Source organism: Camelus dromedarius, chromosome 1, assembly GCF_036321535.1.
Source record: "Camelus dromedarius isolate mCamDro1 chromosome 1, mCamDro1.pat, whole genome shotgun sequence".
In the NCBI taxonomy this organism is placed as follows: Eukaryota; Metazoa; Chordata; class Mammalia; order Artiodactyla; family Camelidae; genus Camelus; species Camelus dromedarius.
In genome coordinates this window covers 84705248-84726521 of record NC_087436.1, presented here as the reverse complement: position 1 = coordinate 84726521, position 21274 = coordinate 84705248, and the positions used below count along the sequence as shown (strand labels likewise).

The 21274-nt window shown below is 38.6% G+C and overlaps 1 protein-coding gene across 1 annotated transcript in view; it reads left to right on the top strand.

Annotated features, from left to right (window-relative positions):
• Nucleotides 1-748: 748 nt before the first annotated feature.
• LOC135322057 (uncharacterized) overlaps nucleotides 749-21274 on the top strand; it is a 116802-nt gene continuing 96276 nt past the window's right edge. Inside the window, exons 1-2 of the mRNA XM_064489314.1 lie at nucleotides 749-885; nucleotides 1012-1409. Coding sequence (XP_064345384.1) covers nucleotides 749-885; nucleotides 1012-1409 — 535 coding nt within the window. The remainder of the gene's footprint in view (nucleotides 886-1011; nucleotides 1410-21274) is intronic.

The window sequence follows — 21274 nt, the reverse complement described above, 5'->3', positions numbered from 1 at the left end:
TTCTACACATTTAATTTTTGGCTTCTAGTGCTGCTAGATCAAATCAAAGGGAACTTGCTTAACCCTTTATAAAATTCATTATGTTTATTTGAAATAAAGCAGACATCATTTAGAATATGCAAGCACTGAACAATGATACCTATATTTACAAAAATACACAACCATATTTTACTCTAGTAGTTAATTAAAATGTTTAGCTAGAAAAACCCAGCTGGATAAGGCAATAAGCACTAGATTCTCCCTGTATCAAAGTTGCTCCTTTAAGTAAGGTACCTGCATTAAATTTAGAGTAGTCCTGTTTTGGCATTGGGACATCTGACTTAAGATGGAATACCTATTAGGGTTAACCTTCATCTGCATCTTTTGTCACAGATGATTTGTTTTGTTTTGTTTTTTGCTTTGTTTTCAATTTCTTGTTTAATAATGACACGGAATTATTTTTAGGATCTTTGCAGGCAGAGTGAAGAAAAGATCACCAGAAACTGATTTCCAAGTTCCATCGAAATAGTCACTGCAAAACATGGAGAAAAAGTCTCAGTGCTTCCAGTTTGGCCATAAAAGGAAAAGATTATGATTAATTAAAATTTGAAATTAAAATTTCAAAGTCAATGTTTAATTTCATCATGGCTGGGGCCAATAATGCTCAATGTCAGTGTAACTTTGTTCAGACATACAGCGACTCAGCAAAGCAGTTTCGAGCCTCTTTCTGTGTGGCATCTTTCAACTTGTTTGACTTTCCGGAGTCCCAATGCCATTTCTCACTGTTGGGGTTCTGCAGGGCGAAACTCCCTCTGGAGTCCAGGTCGCTCTCCTTAGTCTCCGGCTGATCCAGGTACCAGCGGCTGGATTTGCATGCCGAGGGGTGGTCCCGGGTTCTTGCGCCAAGTGACCCTCCCTGGGAGCCCGCCATAGTCACCTCAGACCCCAGGGTTCAGCCGACCCTCGGGCCATCCCCCGCAGGGGTGGGGAGGGCACTGACCAATCCCACGCCCTTCCCGGTGCCCGGCTCAGGTTTCTGGGCATCCCGCCCCCCTCAAGGAAGGGAGCGGTCCGGCGCGCGTCTTCCCTCGAGGGCGCGAAAGGGAACTCGGAGCTGCTCCGCGCCAGGGCCCGGCTGTCCAGCGGCGAAGCCGGGCGGGGCCGCGGCGCGGGTCCGAGCGCCCGAGGCGCGGGCGGAGCATGTGACCACGCCGCGCGGGGCCGGGCGCGCAGTGCCGCGCGGTGGCGGTGGCTGGGAGAGCAATGGAGGCCGCGGCCGCCTGAGAGGCGGGTGCGCTGCCGGTGCTGCTGCGGAGGCTGCTGGTGCTGCGAAGCCGCCGCGGGCTGTGCATCCGCGCTCGCCGCCCGCGCAGGATCGCGGGTCGCCGTCCGGCCGCTCTGCCACCCCTGGCGCTTGACCAGGACCTCAGGTGAGCGCCCTCTCGGCCCGCAGCCGGAGCCAGACAATGGGTGCAGCGGGCGGGCTTGTCCCCTCCCCTCGCGACCCCCCGGGCCAGGCCCCCGCGGCGCCCCGGGATCCTCGATCTTGCCGCTGCCCCAGGGGTGTGGGCTCGGCGTGGCGGGCCGTGGACTTCGGGGCGGTGTCCCGGCGCGTGCTGCGGAGACCCTCCCCGAGGAACCGGCGCGTCGTGTGCGCCGCTTTGGATCCCACGCGAGGAACCTGAGGACGGGGTGCGCCCTCGGGAACTTGCCGAGAGCGTGGGACCTTCTAATTCCCTCTGTCCTTCCCGCGCCGCGGCGTCCTGCCCCGGGGTCCCCGGCTCGGGTGCGGGCAGAGGCCGGGGTCAGAGAGAGACCTCGCCGTCTGGGATCACGGACGCTGACCCGGCTCAGCCTCCTCCCCTCGCCAGAGCTGCATTGCTTTGTTTAACCTCTGCCAGGCCATCTCGCACCAACTCTTGTTGCCCCAGTTCTGATGAGCCACCAGTTTGATGGCTCTGAGGCAAGACAAAGGTTTTCCCTGTTTACAAAGGCTGGAGCTGGGAAACTGCACGCTGCTGGTGGTGTAAAATGTGTTTTCCTTATCTTCTCCCAGGGGTTCTTGCGATGGTTTTCCTGGTTCTATTACCGTCCTTTCTTGCAGAGCTCTGTAGTGGCGAGATTGGACCTCCTAACCCTACCGAGACGGTGGGTGGGGTATGGCTTTATTCATCCTTATCAGTAAACAGAAGGGCAAACTTTTACATTTTAGATGTTCTCAGAATAGAGGCATAGTAATCATTTTCTGAATTCTACATTTTAAGAGAAAATAAATATTTAAAGACACATTAATTTCGTGGTTGGGCGGGGTGACAGTGGGGAGAAAACCTAGCAACTACAACCATGTGTTGTGAAATTTTAATATGGTTTTAAGAATAATGGCCCGGAAACTGATCTGGGGTAGGTGAGGGAGTGCGTGTGTGTTGGGGGTGGTGGTGATGGAGAGGGAGTGGTTAGAATACAAAGGATAAGGCAATTTTAGTAAACGGTTCTTAGTAAATATCTTGTACCAATTTTCAGTTCATCAAATTGTCATTAAATTATTGTTTCCCTGTAAAAATCACCTATAGTAGTTGTTGAATTATATATAAAATGGCTAACAAGTATTTGGCATTGTATGTGAGTCAGGAATCTGAAAACAGCAATCAATTTTGAGTAATTTTAAAAAGTCAACAAAGGAAAGACACTTCCACTACTCCCGCCTTTATTCTGTGGGAAAACGGAATCCTAGTTTAATAAATTCAACAGAAAATAACCTGTAAGAAAAAAATTTCAAAGGCAAGGTTTTTTAAAGAAGCATTGTGAGAAATGCATCTTATATAGGTGATAATGGTTGCATTGCTTCAACTCAGATATGTGAAAGGAAAAAGAGCAGGCTACTAGATTGGTCCTTTCCAGTATTAAAATGTATTTTCTTCCAGACGCGATTTGAAATGGAGAAACTTTCACTCTAAAGACTTAGCAGTCATTTAGTGCTGAATTTGGAGTCAGGAAGATAATATTACTAACCTGACATACTTAGGTAATTGGTATGAGAAACAAAAGCTTCCACATAGTTCTTTCCAAACTATGAAGCACTTTAGTAAATGTAAGTTATTATTATTGCTAGATAAGGAGGCTGTATTTTCTAATTTTCTCTCACACAATTTTGGGAAAATTAATTGAAATTAATGTGAAATTATCCAGTCTGGCATATATTAGATGTTCAATAAATAATTGAGGAAAGAATGAGTTAATGAAAAATAAAATGCAAATGGATAGAACATACATTCAGATCGAATTGGTTTACTTCTTTTAGTTTAATCAATACTTACTGAAGGCCTACTGTGTGCCAGGAACTGTGCGGACTGTTTCCAAGTACAGTTCATAAAAGCCTGGTAATCTTCCTTTTTTGATTGTGTGATGTATGTTTCCATAAAGAATGGGGCCCCTTGGGTCGTAGTAATCATCATCGCATATAACTGAGTAGCACAGTAGAACATTTCACTTGTTATATGTGCAAATACTTTCTCACAGTGGCCTGTGGGGAGGCAGGGCAGATGCTATCATTCCCGTTTTGTAGGTGAGGAAATCCAGACACAGCGAGATTAAATGACTTGCCAGCTCCTCACTACTGAAGCAACAGTGCCAGGGACAGAAGCTGGACCTCAAGCCTAATGCTTTCATCTCTGAACCACACTGTCTTCTCCAAGATACACTGCACCTCCAGAAAATCTCTCTTGAGTTAGGCCTCATGAAATAGTCTATCTTTGGGGAAGGAGAGTATAGCTCAATTGGCAGAGTGCAGGCTTAGCATGCATGAGGTTCTGGGTTTAATTCCCCAGTACCTTCTTTAAATAAAAATAAACAAATAAACCTAATCACCCCCCAAAAGCCTGCCTTTGGAATAACTTTAAGGAGAAGTTATATCTTACAAGCTACTACTTAGTGAAGTGGTTAAATATGCAAGTTCTGGAGGCAGGTGACTACATTTGAACATGAGAATGAATAAATATAAGTACTTAGCACAAAGTCTAGTAGAAACTAAGCATTCAGTGTCGGCTAATTATTTTTATTCTTATTTTTATAATGAAGCAGTGACTTTTAAACTTTTTTGGGGGGGCCACAATAAGAGATGCTTTTTACTTTGCCATCCAGTATATTGATACATTACAAATGTGTTTAATTAAAAAAAAATCATGAATCAGTACTTAGACTTCCTATGTGCGGTGCATTCTTATATTTTTCATTCTGTTTTATTGAGAAATTTAGGATGAGAGACACTGAATGATTTCACATCCCATTAATGCGTCAGGACCTGCAGTTTGAAAAGCACTAATGTAAAGGATAATCAGATTAATAAGTGCGTTAAAGAAAAATCTATCATTTAATCTTTATACTTTCCCCTTCTAATGATTGACAACATGAGTTGGAATTTGAATATTAAATTATACTGAAAATAGATTCTTAAACATTTCTTAGCAATTCTAACTGTATATGGAGTACTTACTATGGTCTAGGTACTGTGCTGAGCAGTCTGTGTGTGTACGTTATCTAATTTAGTGCTCGCAACAGCCCTGTAAGGATGTCTTGTGTTTCCATTTGATAATTAACATTAAGACTCAGACTGGTTTTATGAACTTGCCCAAGGTCATAAAGTTAGTGAGAGATGAAGCAAGAATTCAAACAATTCTGTTTGACCCCAAAGCTCTCTGCACTTTCAGCCCCAACCCTCTGTTCTGATGTTCTCTCACAGTGACTTCTGAAGATACATCATTCCTTCTCTTACATAAATTTGAATGGCGTCTTGAGAACTTACGTGTTGGGGTGTATCTTTTGTAGTTTCCTTTGAAAGGACCAATTTGAAGAAAATTTTGAAGTTAGTAAAGTAAGAGCATACTGGGTAGCATTAGTATTAGACTAGTATTTCACTTTGACTTTGATGTAAATATTTTGGAATAGCTTCTCAAGTTTTTATGACAGTGTCAATTAATTGGTCAGTTTTATTGAGCACCCGAAGTTTTAATATATCTTCAGAAGAGACATGAAATAGCTGTGTAACTATAAAAAGACTTCATTACAAATGAATGTCAGCTTTTGTTCAGGCACAAAATGAAGACTTAAGAGCTACAAAGTGTACTTTATATTATATTGATTTGTTTCAAAATCACCAGACAGTGAAAGTATTTATTTTGTTAAGTACTTGTAAGACACCACCACTAATTGTACTATTAATTTTTTTTTTGTATTTCAGTTCTTTGCACGTGTTTCTTAAATTTTTAGCAGTATTTTAATTTTAATTTTTTAGTAGTTCTGGGACTTTCTTCCTCTTTAAAAAATATTGTGAGAAAGAATTAAGGAACTGTATTTTATAAGGAGTACTTAGAAACACAAGTAGATAATTTTACATGACAGTGGAAAGGAAATTTCACTGTTTCTTTTCACACTCATGTCTTCCAGACTCAGACTCTTTCAGTGTCTAGTTTGCATATTGCTGTTGACATGTAGGAGTGTATCTTATAAATAAAATAATTACCAGGTGCTTAAAGATACATAGATATGCTCCTGCTTTTGCATTACAGCTTCTCTGTACATGGGGCTTTAAACTTTCAATGGTATGTGTAGTTTATTTGTTGAATTAAGGTTAGGGTTTTCAAAACTGATAATTTTTTTAAAATATTAGAGCTTGTGTAGCTCATGATAATCTTATTAGACAAAGAACAACAGTTTCATGGTTTATGTGGTTTGAAAATCCACATACTTCTTTTCATCAGTCATCATTTCTCATAAGATTAGATAAAAGTGAGTATATTGTTTCACTTATTGTTGGACATCAGATTTTACCCTTAGATGAGCCCTCAAAAAACCGTTTTGCCCCTAACGAAATTGTGTACAGTTGTCATAAGCTTATGTTTTATGCTTATTTTGTTAATTTATTCCTTTTGTCTAACACTTGACCCCTAGTGGATTGGTATAGTTTTTGTGAGCATCAAGGCATATTCCAGCTATTGAATGGTCACTGTAATTTTTCTTTGTTTAGGCAGGTACACTGGATTCCCATTACATTTTGTACTACTTTTATTCTTGATGTGAGAATTCTTAGAGATAAAAAGAGCAAAATCAATTTAGATATATACTTGTACTAGTGCCTTTGAGACAGATACATATGCATATTTTAGATTTACATATATGTGTGGTTTCTGAAGTTATATGAGAAGTGCAAAATTACAAACTCTTAATCCATAAATTTAAAAATTATCTTAAGTAACTGTGGAAATATAGAAGCTGCATAAAACCTTTAAGAGTTGTTAAATGCTTTAATCACTAAATGCTTAATGTTATCAGAAATATTTAAGAAGCCAAATAGAACAACCATATATAATAGCTTTTATAGTCTAGTAAGTTTATATGTGGAAAGGTGATGCCATTTAAAATTGTCAAAAGTGAAGTGCAGAAATATTTTCAGTCAGATTTTAAAATCATCACCAGCTCTTCCAGATATTTGTAGAATTTTTCAAATAGTATATTTCGGGGCTTACGTGGAAATTTCAATAAACTTGCTTCCAAAACTGGTACTATTTTAAATATGTTTGAGGAAAAGATATAGAAGTTGCCTCCCTGAAACACTTTGGGAAGTATTTAAATTGGAAGTAAGTACTCAGCTCACTAGAGACAGGCTGTTAGAATAGAATTTAGAGCAGATACCAGCTGCTGAGAAAAATTATTCCCAGGAACAAGAAGGGAAGGGAAACTTGCAAAAAAATGTGTTGGTCTTTTCACCAGGGAGGGTAAGACCAACCCACCCAGAGGTCCACAGCCTGGCTCCAGTCCCTGGAGAGCGATTGGCCGGCACTAATGGGGGAGGGGAGCAGGCAGGGAGAGGGGGCAACAGAGAAACTTAGTTATTGTTGAAATCTAGGATAAGCCAGATTCATTAAATAATCTGTGAAAATTCTTGTGTACAATTGTTAACCCACAGTTTCCTCACTTGGGAGAAATGAAAAGGATAGTCCATGGTTCCCATGGAAGAGGAAACATCAGAACCCCATTGTCAAAGCCATTTATGGTCTCAGGTCGAGGCCACAGCTGATGCTCTTAGTTAGGGAAGCTTGTGACAGGTTCAACAGAGCTGGTAAGACACTGCTGATGATTTCCAGGCTGTCCTAAATGATTGCATTCCAGGTTTTCTTCTTTTTGAAAAGTTCTTAATAAATATAGAGTGACTTTTTCTCTACCAGAGCATCACTGTGACAGACGGAGGGGGCTTGCTTGGCGCGCCTTCTGATGCAGCTGCCCGGGCATGTCTGTGATGGGTTAACTGTTTTCTAGAGTTAATGAGGTCAGGGTCACAGGTTCAGTTCCTGGGAAGGCCAGTTAGCTTTGCTTTGTTCTCTGATCTCATATTGTACTCTTAACCCAGACCAGCCATCTGGCGAAGGCAGATCATTGATCACAAAGGGACTAATAAGCGAGACGGTGTGGGAGGAGCAGCGTGAATCTTTCTCAGTGGATGTTGAGTAATTAGAGAAGCAATTCCAAAAGCATGTGCACGTTTGTGTTTCATAGCATTATCTTAATATGTGGAAGATAACGTGGCTGTCACATAACTTTCTTTGTCATTTCTGTTGAACTCCCATTTTAACAGTTTTTTCAAGTTACAAGTTCTTAGAAGCCTCATTCATTCTGCAGTTACACTGTCTCAAAGATTCTTAGATTCCCTCTCCGTTTGTAGGACAGCAGCTCTGTTAGTGAGAACAGGGTAAGTCTGAAAGTAGTAGATCAAACGACCTACTTGATTGTTTACAGATCCAACTCTATTGAGTTAAAAAATAAAAGTTAAAAAAAAGCAAAAACACTTTTGAATGAGAATAAATAGATTGAGAATATCCAGGAAAATACCTTACAGTTTTTCTAAGCCTCTTTGCATCTATTAATCTCTTACTCCCTTTATTAAAATTACTTCTAGTGTCAAGAGAAATATCTGAAATCATCTAGACCTGTGCTGTCTGTACCTGTAGCCACTGGTCCCCTGTGGCTATTGAGCATTTGCAATGTGGCCTGTCCAAATTGGAATGTGCCCTAAGTTTAAATAAGCACCAGATTCCAAACACTTGGTATGAAAAAAAAAAAGTAAAATATGTTATTGATAATTTTAAAATACCGGTAACATGTTGAAAAAAATGTTTTAGCTATGTTAGATTGACTAAAAACATCATTCAAGTTAATTTTAACCTTTTTTTAATTTTTTAAAATGTGCCTCCTAGAAAATTAAAACCTGCCTATGTGACTTGCGTTATATTTCTCTTAGGCAGTGTTGTTCTAGACCATCCCTTCATTTTACAGATGAGAAGGCTAAGTTCAGAGGTTAAGTAACTGAGCTGAGTTCTTTCCACTGCCTGTAATCTCTCCCTGCTAATGGGTTAGGTGCTCAAGAAAATGGGGACTCTTTGAACCATTAAAACACCATTTAGTCCATGGCAATTACCGTATGTTGCAAGGTCTGCGTCTAAGTCATTGCGTGTTAGGTATTATGCGAGGGGTGTGTGTGTATATAGGAGAGGTGCTTGGTTTCATTTATAATGTTGCTATTTAGGGTCTGTCCTATATAGGTCAGAGACCCTCTAGCTTTATTCAGTTCTGAGAAGAGCACATTAAATGATTAGACATTAACAGTTGTAACTCTGGGATAAAAGAGATGTGGTGCTCATTTGGGTGGGTACTTCGATATATATTTCTTGTTGCAAAGTTTTGAATGAACCTTAAGGACCAAGCAGCAAGCTTGTCAGGCTGTATTCGTTTTGGAAGGAGGAGAACTGCCGTGAAGAGAGATTACTTAGCCCGTGTTCTGAAGAAAGAGCTTATGAGCTGTTAGTCACCATCTCTTACCCATGGATGTGTCTTATGTCCCAGACGAAGAAGTAGCCAGGATTGGGTGCTGCCAAGCTCTGGCGCCAGAATGGGGGCTTCCTGTTAGTTTTCTGACATAATAGTCTTTAACTGGCAATGATAAAAAGGAAGAAAACCTCAGGACCAAATTTGTTATTTTTAGTGGAGATTTTTTGTTTTCCTAATCAACATAGGCAGCTCAAATGAACATTTTTTTTAACATTTTTTTTTATTGAGTTATAGTCATTTTACAATGTGTCAAATTCCAGTGTAGAGCACAATTTTTCAGTTATACATGAACATACATATATTCATTGTCACATTCTCTTTTTGCTGTGAGCCACCACAAGATCCTGTATACATTTCCCTGTGATACACAGTACAATCTTGTTTATCTATTCTACATTTTGAAATCCCAGTCTGTCCCTTCCTACCCCCCATCCCCCTGGCAAGCACAAGTTTGTATTTTATGTCTATGAGCCTGTTTCTGTTTTGTATTTATTTACTTATTTATTGATTGATTGATTGATTTATGTATTTATGTATTTATGTATTTATTTATTTTTAGATTCTGCATATGAGTGATCTCATGGTATTTTTCTTTCTCTTTCTGCTTACTTCACTTAGAATGACATTCTCTAGGAATATCCATGTTGCTGCAAATGGTGTTATGCTGTCGGTTTTTATGGCTGAATAGTATTCCATTGTATAAATATACCACATCTTCTTTATCCAGTCATCTGTTGATGGACATTTAGGCTGTTTCCATGTCTTGGCTATTGTAAATAGTGCTGCAGTGAACATTGGGGTGCAGTTGTCATTTTGAAGTAGGGTTCCTTCTGGATACATGCGGGATTCCAGGGTCATCTGGTAAGTCTATTCCCAGTCTTTTGAGGCATTCAAATGAACATCTTAAAGGTGTTATGTTGTTATGTTATGCAGTTTCAGATCTAGCCTTTCTTTTTTCTGCCCACAGCGTGCTAAGTTACTATCAGTTTGTTATCTGTGACAACTCGTGAACAACTTTGTCAGGCAACCCCTGACACTTCAGTTAATCTCATCGTCCATACTAGTTGGTAATGTACATGAATTTATCCTTTTAGTAGGAGTGGTGTGGAGGCTTAGAGAAGATATACAGCCACTTCCTTATAGAAGTATTTCTGGATCATCATTTTCCTATGCTTTTTGTCTGTTATGAACAACTCAGGTTTGATCCTAGGTACAGAGAAACAAAACAAGAGAGCAACCTTTGAATGGTTACCTTGGAGTAGGGCAACATAAGTAACTGTGGTATGAAGTTTAATGAGAAATACCATGACCATCCACATCTCATTGTAACCCCAGTTTACAGTGAGTCATTGTAAACCCAGTTTATCTTATGTAAGCAGACATGTGTTGAGTACTGTGCACCCTGGGCTGGGCACTATGGACATAGCACCAAAAGAACAAAGTTGAGGGGGGAGTACAAGTCACTTGAATGTGAACTTTGGTTGTAGTTTCTAGTTGAGAAAAGAAGGTAGCATTTTTGCATTGCTGCAGGTTGAATGAATGAATGCATTAGGGTTTATGTTCTACAATTCACTAGCTGATTTCATGTGCTGTCATGTTTAATGTCATGTCCCGTTTCTAGCAGTAACCAGCTTTTTTCCTTTGTGTCTCTGGGACAGTCATTTGGGATGTTGGGAGGTGTGTTGCCCCGTGGGGAGTCACATTGAACGTGGAAGGGTAGCACTTGTACCCTGAATTCCTCCTCCTTTCCCAGATCCAGAGGTTCATACCAGGCACTGTGGAGTTGCTAGTGAATATAAAAATGAAGAACTCACAGTCTAATAAAGAAGAAAGACAAGGCAGAATGTAAAGCGTGCTACGATAGAAGGTCGAAGTGCTGTGGGAACTCAGAGGAAGGGGTGTTTTGGTGAAGGAGAGAATGAAGAAAGATAAGGAGGTAGCTTACAGAGGAAGTGATATTTGAGCTGGATCTTGAAAGCTGGGTAGAGTTTTGAAAGATGGAGAGGACTGGAAGGGTATTGTAGAGGTAGGGAACAGAGTGAGCAAAGATAAAGCAAGCGTGAGAGCCATGGTATACTGAGGTGGCAGGAACATCAGGCATGGCAGAGAGTGGTGGGAGGCAAGACTACAAAGAGAGATTTGAAAGGCTAAAGAGTGCCAACATTTTTCAGGCACTTGGGGGAGCTATCAGAAGCAAGGAGTGATGTAATTGTACATAATCTGGAAGGATGACTGGAAGTTAAGCCTGTTTCAAAGGCCAGGTTTCCCTCTAATTAACTTAGTGACCGTGGGCAAGTCACTTTACTTCTCTGGGCCTCAGATAATCGCATGTATAAAACAAAAGGGCAGGGCAAGAGTTATCCAGTCAATCAGTAAACAAATACAGTAGTTACCAGGAGCTTGGTCTGTGCCAGGTGCTGTTGTTGGTGCTGGGATATGAAAGAAAACATACAGGGGACAGGGTATGGCTCAGTGGTAAAGCGTGTGCTTAGTGTGCATGAGGTCCTGGGTTCAGTCCCCAGTACCTCCATTAAAATGAATGAATGAATGAATAGTAAATAATTAAACTTAATTACACCCCCCCCCCAAAAGCAGACATACAGTCAGGGCCCTTTGCTGTGGAGATGATCTTCCGGTGTATGTGTATAATACAGCATCAGGTGGTGATAAGTACTAGAAGGAAAATCCAGCTGAGCGAGCGGAGTGAAACGTGGTCCTGTTTTGAGAGAGAGCAGCCCGGAGAACTTTGAATGAAGTGAAAGAAGCCATGGGAATATTTGGAGTCTCTTCCAGATCTCGAATCATACGTATAATTAAGTGAAAAGCTATGGGAGTTCAGTCTCTTCTTCAACATTGATTAAAGTCAGTTTCCAAATAGATGTTGTTCTTACAGTTTTGATTAGCGTTCCACCACTAATGGTTATTGATGGGCAGACTCCTTTGAGCACTCCATCTTTGAAATAGCTCGACTAAGTACAGCATAATCTCATTTTAGAAAACAATTTCTTCAGTGTTCTGAAAGAATGCCCCTTGTGTTGGTAATCCTCCACCTCATCCGCCAGCGCATTATCCATTTCAAAGCTTGTGGCTTAGGGAAGGGGAAGCGTTTAAGCAACGAGATTTAGGGTGGTAGTGCAATATATCAGATGGCTCTTCTAAGTTATTTTAATATAAATTAAAATTAAGTGGGAGCTCTGGGACAGCCTTGTTTTAATTAGAGTTGGAATGCATCTTAGGAGACCATTTCTGCCAGTTATAATCATAACAGTGGCATTATGTTTTTTCTAAAAAAAGAATCCTTAATAAGCTGGGTCTTTCCTGAGGTCTTAAGAAGTTTATTTTATAGATGATTCATATCAAATCACGTCTTTGGCCCTAAACCTTTTCCTTGGAGATGTGAAACAGTTGCACAGTAATCCTCAGAAGAGGATGCTTAAAACTGTCTTGTTCTTGACATGCACTGTTAGGTTGGGAAATCTGGACTTAACAGTGTATCAAGGACCATTCACAGGAAGTTTTATTTTACTTTATTTTTTTCCATTTTTAAAAATTGTAGTATAGTCAGTTTACGATGTTGTGTCAGTTTCTGGTGTACAGCATAATGTTTCAGTCATACATATACATACCTATCTTCCTTTTCATATTCTTTTTCATTATAGGTTCATACAAGATCTTTAAAATGTTTTTTAATTTTAAAAATTAAATTTATTATTTAAAAAAAACTTTACTTTTTTTGGGGAGGTAGTTAGGTAGTAAACCTGACTTATTTATTTATTTATGTTTGCTAAGCATGTGCTCTACCACTTGAGCTATACCCACCTCCCCCAAGGTATTGAATATAGTTCCCTGTGCTGTGCAGTAGAAACATGTTGTTTACACATGGAGTTTTAAGTTGATTTCCCACAAGTTAGGTCTGCAGTGTTGGGAAGCTAGAGTGAGCGGTAAACTACTCTCAGAGAGAGTGTAAGGTGGGATCCCTGACCTTACGCTGGCGTGGAATCCAGGCTGTTGCTTTGCTTCCTTGCCTAGCCGTTCACAGCCAGTGACACTGGCCCTGCCTGAATTATTTAGCTTATCTTATCCGTGAAGATAGTTACAAGGAGTTGTTCTAGAACCAGATGACTTACAAATTTGGGGCTTGCACATGTATTTTTGTCTTCTCTTCGTTCCCCCTCCTCCTGAAGATAGAAATACCTCCTAGTCTTTGGTTCTTGCCTGCTGGTTGTTTATAACCCCTGCTCTAGATTGCCTCATTCTGCCAGTCCCTGTTGCAATATGATTTATCGTTTTAAAATTAAATTCTCATTATAGTTCCCTCATGCATCTACCTTCCTCAGAATGTTTAGTTGTGCTATAGAGCTTAAGAAAGAGAGGTAAGAAAAAGGAAGGAAGGAAGGAAGGAGGGAAAAAAGAAAGGGAATTCTGTTTGAACCTTGTACTAACAGGTCATGTTAATATTTGATTAGCTCATTATATCTGAATTTCCAATATTCTTTCCCCTCCAAATGTTAAAAAATATTTTTATTGTAAAATATTTATACAGTTTACCATTTTAACCGTTTTTAAGTGTACAGTTTATTGACATTAGGGGCATTCAAAATGTTACGCAACCATCACCCCATCTACTTCCAGAACTTTCTCACATCCCAAACAGAAACTCTGTTTGTATCTGTTATCAACAACTCCTCATTTCCCCCATCCCCTGGTAACCTCTAATCCACTTTCTATCTCTGTGAATTTGCCTATTCTAGGTACCTCATGTAAGTGGGATCACATAATATGTCTTTTTGTGGCTGACTTATTTCATTCAGAATGATGTTTTCAAGATTTATTTATGTTGTAGTATATATCAGACCTTTATTCTTTATGGCTGAATAAGATTCCATTGTATGAATATAATACATTTAAAAAAAATCCATTCATCTGGTGATGAACACTTGGGCTGCTTCCATGTTTTGGTTGTTGTAAATAATGCTGCTTTGAACATGGGTGTACAAATATCTCTGTGAGAACCTGCTTTCAGTGTTTTTGGATATGTACCTAGGAATGGAATTGATGGATCATATGGTAATTCTATTTTTTGAGGAATCACCATACTGTTTTCCATGTTGACTATACCATTTTAAATTCCTACCAGCAAAGCACAAGGGTTTTGATTTCTCTACATCCTTGCCAACTATTGTTTTTTTTTTTTATAGTGACCATCCTGAGAGATGTGAAGTGATATCTTGTTTTTGATTTGCTTTTCCCTAATAATTAGAACTTGAATATCTTATCATGTGTTTATTGGCCATTCCTGTATCTTCCTTGGAGATATGTCTGCTCAAGTTGCTTTCCCACTTTTGAATCAGATTGTTTGCTTTTTTGTTGTCAAGTTTTAGGAGTTCTCTATATATTTTGGCTTTTAATCCCTTATCAGATATATGATTTGCAAATATTTTCTTCTATTCTGTGGTTGCTCTTTTATTCTGTGGATAGTGTCTTTTGATGCACAAAATTTAAAATTTTTCATAAAATCAAATGTGTCTGTTTTTTCTTTTGTTACCTGTGTCTTTGTGGTCATATGCAAGAAATCATTGCCAAATCCAATATTGTGAAGCTTTTGTCCTATGTTTTCTTCTAAGAATTTTATTGTTTTAGATCTTACAGTTTGGTCCTTGATTCATTTTGAGTTAATTTTTGTATGTGGTGTTAGGTAAGGGTCCAGCTTCATCTTTCTGCATGTGGATGTCAACTTTTCCTAGCACCATTTGTTGAAAAGACTGTTCTTTCTGCATTGAATGATCTTAGTGCCCTTGTTAAAAATCATTTGACCTGCGGGGGAGGGTATAACTCAGTGGTAGAGTACATTTTTAGCATGGGTTTGATCCCCAGTTCCTCTGTCAAATAGAAAATAATAATGATAATAAATAAATAAAATAAATATTACCCCCCCCAATATCATTTGACCCTATGTGCAATAGTTTATTGCTGGGCTCTCTGTTGTATTCCATTGGTCTATACGTCTTTCCTTATGACTGCATTGTTTGGATGGCTATAGCTTTGTATTATGTTTTGAAATTAGGAAGTGTGAGTCTTCCAGTTTTGTTCTTCTATTTCAAGATTGTTTTGGCTATTAGGAGCTCCTAGAGATTCCATATGAATTTTAGGATAAGTTTTCTATGTTTGCCAAAAATCATCATTGGGATTTTGATAGGGATTGCATTGAATCTGTAGATGGCTTTGAGTAGTATTGACATTTTAACAATATCAAGTCTTCAAATCCATGAACATGGGATGTGTTTCCATTTATTTTTATTTAATTTCTTTTAGCAGTGTTTTGCAGTTTTCATTATACAAGTCTACACTGTCTTGGTTAAGTTAATTGTGATGTATTTTATTCTTTTTGATGGTATTGTAAATGGAATTTTTTTGTAATTTCCTTTTCAGATTGTTGATTGTGTGTGTAGAGATACAATTGATTTTTGTGTGCTAACTTTGTATCCTGCTACTTTGCTGAATTCATTTTTTCTAACAGCTTTTTTGTGGAGTCGCTAGGGTTTTCTACAGAGATAATTTTACATCTTTCTTTCTTTCCAATTTGGATGCCTTTTTTTCTTTTTCTTGTCTAATTGTTCTGGCTAGAACTTCCAGGACTATGTGGAATAGAAGTGGTGAAAGCAGACATCTTTGGTTTGTTGCTGATACTAGGGGGGAAACTTTCAGTCTTTTGCCATTGAGTATGATGTTTTCTGTGGGTTTTTATCTGAATAGACCAATAACAAATAATTTAGAGAATAAAAGCAATATAGATTTTCCCCCATGATTTAATCTTGGTAGTTTTTTTTGTTTGTTTGTTTGTTTCAGGGAATTTGTCCATTTCATCTAGGTTATCCAATTTTTTGGCAAACAACTGATCATAGTATTCTCTTCTAATACTTTTTATTTCTGTAGAATTAGTAGTAATGGCCCACTTTCATTCCTGATTTTAGTAATTTGAATCTTTTATCTTTTTTTCTTAGTCCAATGAAAGGTTTGTCAATTTTGTTGATCATTTCAAAGAACCAACTTTCGGTTTCATTGATATTCTTTTCTATTTTACTATTCTCTGTTTCATTTCTCTCTGCTCTAATCTTGATTATTTCCTTACCTTTGCTAGTTTGGGGTTTAGTTTGTTCTTTTTCTAGTTCTTTAAGTTGTAAAGTTAGGTTGTTGATTTGAACTCTCATTTTTTAATGTAAATATTTATAGCTAATAATTTCCCTCCTAGCACTGCTTTTGCTGTGTCCCATAAATGTTGGTATGTTGTGTTTTCACTTTCATTAATCTCTAAACATTTTTAAATATCCCTTGTGATTTCTTCTTTGATCCATTGGTTGTTTAAAAGTGTTTTGTTTAATTTCCACAGTTTTGTGAATTTTCCACTTTTACTTTTGTTATTGATTTCTTACTTTATCCTGTTGTGGTCAGAGAAGACTCTTTGTATGATATCTGTCTTTAAAATCTGTTGAGACTTAATTTGTTGTCTAACAGAAGGTCTGTCCTGGAAAATGTCCCATGTGTACTTGTTGCGTAAAGTGTTCTGTATGTCTGTTAGATCTTGTTGGTTTATTTTGTTGTTTAAATCCTCTCTTTCCTTATTTACCTTCTGTGTGGTTGTCCTACCCATTTATTGTGAGTGGAGTACTGAAGTCTCCAACTGTTATAGGTCTTCCTTGAGTTACAATGGGGTTATGTTCCAGTAAACTCATCATAAGCTGAAAATATCGTAAGTTGAAAAAGCACTTAATATACCTTACCTACTGAACATCACAGCTTAACCTAGCCTATCTTAAATGTACTCATTTACATTGGCCTACAGCTGGGCAAAGTAATCTGACCCAAAACCTATTTTATAATAGTGTTTAATATCTCATGTAATTCATTGACTGCTGAACTGTAAGTGAAAAACACAATGGTTATTAAGTGTATTGCTTGTTTAGCCTCATGATTTTGTGGCTGACTAGGAGCTGCAGTTCGCTGCTACTGCCCAGCATCATGAGAGAGTATCATCCCGCATATCTCTAGCCAAGGGAAAGATCAAAGTCCAAAATTCGAACTACAATTTCTATTGAATGAGTATCACTTTAACACCATCGTAAGGTCAAAACACTGTAAACTGAACAATCATAAATAAGGAACCTATTCCTGGGTCATGTGTTTTTATCTATTCTGCCAATCTGTGTCTTTTGATTGGAGAGTTTAATTCATTTACATTTAAAGTGATTACTGATAGGTAGGGATTTACTTCTGTCATTGTGTTATTTGTCTTCTATTTGCCTTCAGGCTTTTTTATCTCTCATTTCCTACATTACTGTCTTTTTCTGTTTAGTTGATTTTTTTATAGTCAAATGTTTAAAGTCCTTTCCCATTTCCTTTTGTGTATATTCTGTAGCTATTTTCTTTGCAGTTACCATGGGGATTACATTTAACATCCTAAGATTGTAATACTCTAATTAGATTTTATACTAGCTTAACTTCAATAACATACAAAAACTGCTCCTTTACAGCTCTTTCCCCACCCCTTTTGGTTGTTGTTGTCATAAAATTACATCTTTATGTTTATTGTGTGCCAAAAAACGTACTCTAATAATTCTTTTAAATGCATTCATCTCCTAACTTACATAGAAATCAATATTTGGAGTTACACACATTGTTACAGTAACACTAGCTTTTACATTAGTAATTATTTTTTCTCTTAAATCATGTAGAAAGCAAACAAAAAGTATAGTTACAAACCATTGTTATGATAATACTAGCTTTTATAATTGCTCATGTGGTTACCTTTCTTGAGATCTTTATTTCTTCATACAGCTTTGAGTTACTGTCTGTAGTGTCCTTTCATTTCAACTAGCAGGACTCTATTGAGCATTTCTTGCAGATCAGGTCTAGTGGTCATAAACTCCCTCAGTTTTGGTTTATTTGGGAATGTCTTAATTTCTCCCTCACTTTTGAAGGACAGTTTTGGTGGATATTGGTTTCTTGGTTGACAGTGTTTTTTGTTTGTTTTTTAGCACATTGAATATACAAGCCCACTGCCCTCTGGCCTCCAAAATTCCCGTGAGAAATCTGCTGATAATCCTGTTGAGGACCCCTTGTATGTGGTGATTTGCTTCTCTCTTGCTGCTTTAACGTTTCTCTCTTTGTCTTTTGGTTTGTTAATCATTGTGTCTTGGTGTGGTCTCTGAGTTCATCTTAGCTGATATTCATTGAACTTTTGGGATTTTTATATTTATGTCTTTCATCAAATTTGTGCAGTTTCAGCCAGTACTTCTTCTAATATTCTTTCTGTCCCTTTCCTTTCTCTCTCTCCTCACTCTAGGATTCTCATGATGCATATGTTGGTTAGCTTGATGGTATTCCACAGGTCCCTTAGGTTCTCTTTGCTCTTCTTCAATCTTTTTTTCTTTCTTTTCCTCAGCCTTAATAATTTCTATTGCTTGTCTTCGAGTTCATGAATTCTCTCTCTGCCTGCTTAAATCTACCTTTGAATCCATCTAGTGAATTTTTCATTTCTGTTACTGTACTTTTCAGCTCCAGAATTTCTTTTTAGATTTTGTATTTCTTTATTGATATCTCCATTTTGTTCACACATTCTTTTCTTAACTTTCTCCACCTCTTCCTTTAGTTTCTTGAGCATCTTTAAGATAGTTGTTTTGAAGTCTTTGTCTAGTATATCTGTCATTAGGTCTCTCAGGGACAGTTACTAGTCTACTGATTTATTTTTTCCTTTGAATGGACCTTGCTTTCCTGTTTCTTTGTAAGCCATGTGATTTTGTTGTTGTTGAACACTGGACATTTGAGTCTAACTCTGGAAATCAGAGTCTCCCTATCCCCCGGGGTTCACTATCTTCTGTTATTTTGTTGTTGTTTTGATTGTTGTAGGTTGTCCCTGTGCTGAGAATTAGCCTGAAGTGTAAACTTAATGTCTTCTAAGGTCTTTTCTGAACCTTTCCCAGGGTATATGTGATCACTTCTAATTTTTCCCATATATGCAGTTGGTTTTGGATATCCTGGTCTTCAATGTCTGACTCCCAAAAGGAAAGAAAGTGAAAAAAGGAGGGTGGAAATGGGTATTAGCCTTTTAAGTTCCCAGAAGTCACTTCAGCCACAGGGAGAGGAGCTTACAACAATGGGAAGAGATATAGCAACAATGGCTGCCAGCCCCTTTGCCTGCACCTCTGTGGTCAGGAGTAGCAATCAGCAATCACAGCACAGCTCCCCAGTATTTGGCGGGGGCAGAGCCCTTTTTGCCTACCCTGGCTCTTTCATGCTGTGTGCAATCTGCTCTAGGAACCATGCACAGCTGCCTGCCATGTGGCTGAGGGTGGGGGACGGATAACTGCCGTGGTGCCAAGAGCTATAATTGCTGAAATTGACCAGAATTTACAGTCCAGGTCTTCCCCTGGAAATTTTAAGCTTTCAAGAGATTCCTGGCTTCCAAAATAGTTGCATCAAACAGGTTCTGCCAGTACAGTTGTTTTCTAGGTAGGGAGACAGATTCTCTGCCATCCTCCCAGAATCCCTCTCCCCTTTGCCCATTTTTGAATTGGGATATTTGCCTTCTTTGTTGTTGAGTTGTGGAGTTTTTTATATATTCTGGATATTAATCACTTACCAGATACATGATTTGTAAATATTTTCTCTCATTCTAAGGATTGTCTTTTCACTTGTTAACATGTTTTCTTAACAGTAGTAGTTAATACAGTTTCAAAAGCAAGCAGCAAACACATACTCATCTATTCAGGTAGGTACTAAGATTGATGCTGTTTGATGAAGACTCCCAGGAGATGACAAGATGAAGAAGTCTCTGAATCCCAGTCTGGATTCAGATTCCCTGAGAGTTTACAACTGCTCCTTCTAGGAAGCCAGTGGGCAAAGCCATGAGTGAATATTGAGAAATGTAGGGCTTCCTACAGCCAGGGCATCTGATATAAAGTGGAGTTGGCTATTGGTCATTTATGTATTTTTCCTCCATGTTGCTTTCCAAACTTTGCTGATAACCCCATGTTCTGGTTTTCTTACATACTTCCATCCACTTTGATTCGGCAGTGATGCTCTGCCCACAGTGTTCACCTGCTTTTCCCTGTCATATCTCTTTCTGTGCTGATTGTCCATTCTGTGCTCATGTTGGTGAGAGAAAAGCTGCCCACTAGTTCGAGGAGTAACCAGATAAGCTTTCACTCTGGTTATTTCTTTTGGGGACGGGATTATCCATTACAGTTCTATCTACAAGATTTTTTTTTTTTATTGGAAGTCTTCTGTTTGCAGCTGCTGTATACAACTTTCTCAAGAAATTTGCTTTTTGACTGGAATTGTCATTGTTTGTGTACAGCCTAAAGCTTGCAGTGGTGGTGCTTACGGTTTTCACTGTCTGAATGAAGAAAACTGCCTTTATTACTCTCTCCAAACTCATACTTAGGACACTGGGAAGAAAACACAATTGCATACTTAATGGTTCTCTCCATCTGGCAAAGACTACTTTGTGGTGGTATGTGGGGGCTGAGTAGGGAAGCAAAAAAACCACACAATACATGTTTTCAGGAAATCATCTCTGCAGTGTGAAGATGGAGAAACAGTATGAGGAGTTAGCGTGAGTTCTCAGTATGTGATCCCTTGTCTTTAAGTCTAGTAAATGAAATCAAAACAAAACAGAAAAAGTTCTCTAAGAGATTGAAGATCATTAAGAAGTGTAGAAATAGTCATGTTTTCTGACTTGTCTCTGTAGAGATACAAAGATACTAACTGCTATAGTTCCATCTGTATTTGATGAGAGAGGTGCATGGGAGGGGCTACTTTTTGTGCATGAGATCAACTCCAAGTGCAGTGAGCTGTAGAATTAGCATTGACAGATAGATTCATATCAAAGCAGGAATAGAGCTATTAATCATGCCCTCTTTCTATTCCCAGGGTGCCATCTCTGTTTTCAGGTATGGGTAAATTTCACATCCCCAGTATTGCACAAATAGATTCAATCAGTATAGAATTTGGGGGCGGGGCACTTTTGTCCTCTTGTAAGAGAACAAGAGTTGTTCTTAGATGGAGTCAAATTTTTAGTTTTAGTTAGTGAAATAATAACGTCATAAAACTGCTTTGCTAGAATAATTTTATGGTTACTGAATTTTCTATGTGTATGAATGTGAGTGTCCACCTGTACATATGAGTTTGTTTTTATGCAATCTTATTTATAAATCGTTTCTCAAAATAGAATATTTGGTTTTGATTGGTTAGAGAGCCAGTCTCTTTAAAAAGGTAATAAGGAAACAAATATTTCCTCAGAGAATATTTTAGAGTTTTACTGCACCGAGTAATGTTTCAGTGTAAAAGAAATGAGCCATTTCTGTACCTAGCCTCAGGTTATTGAGTCTTGCAGTATTTTTTGGCCTTCTTCCTTCAACTGCGA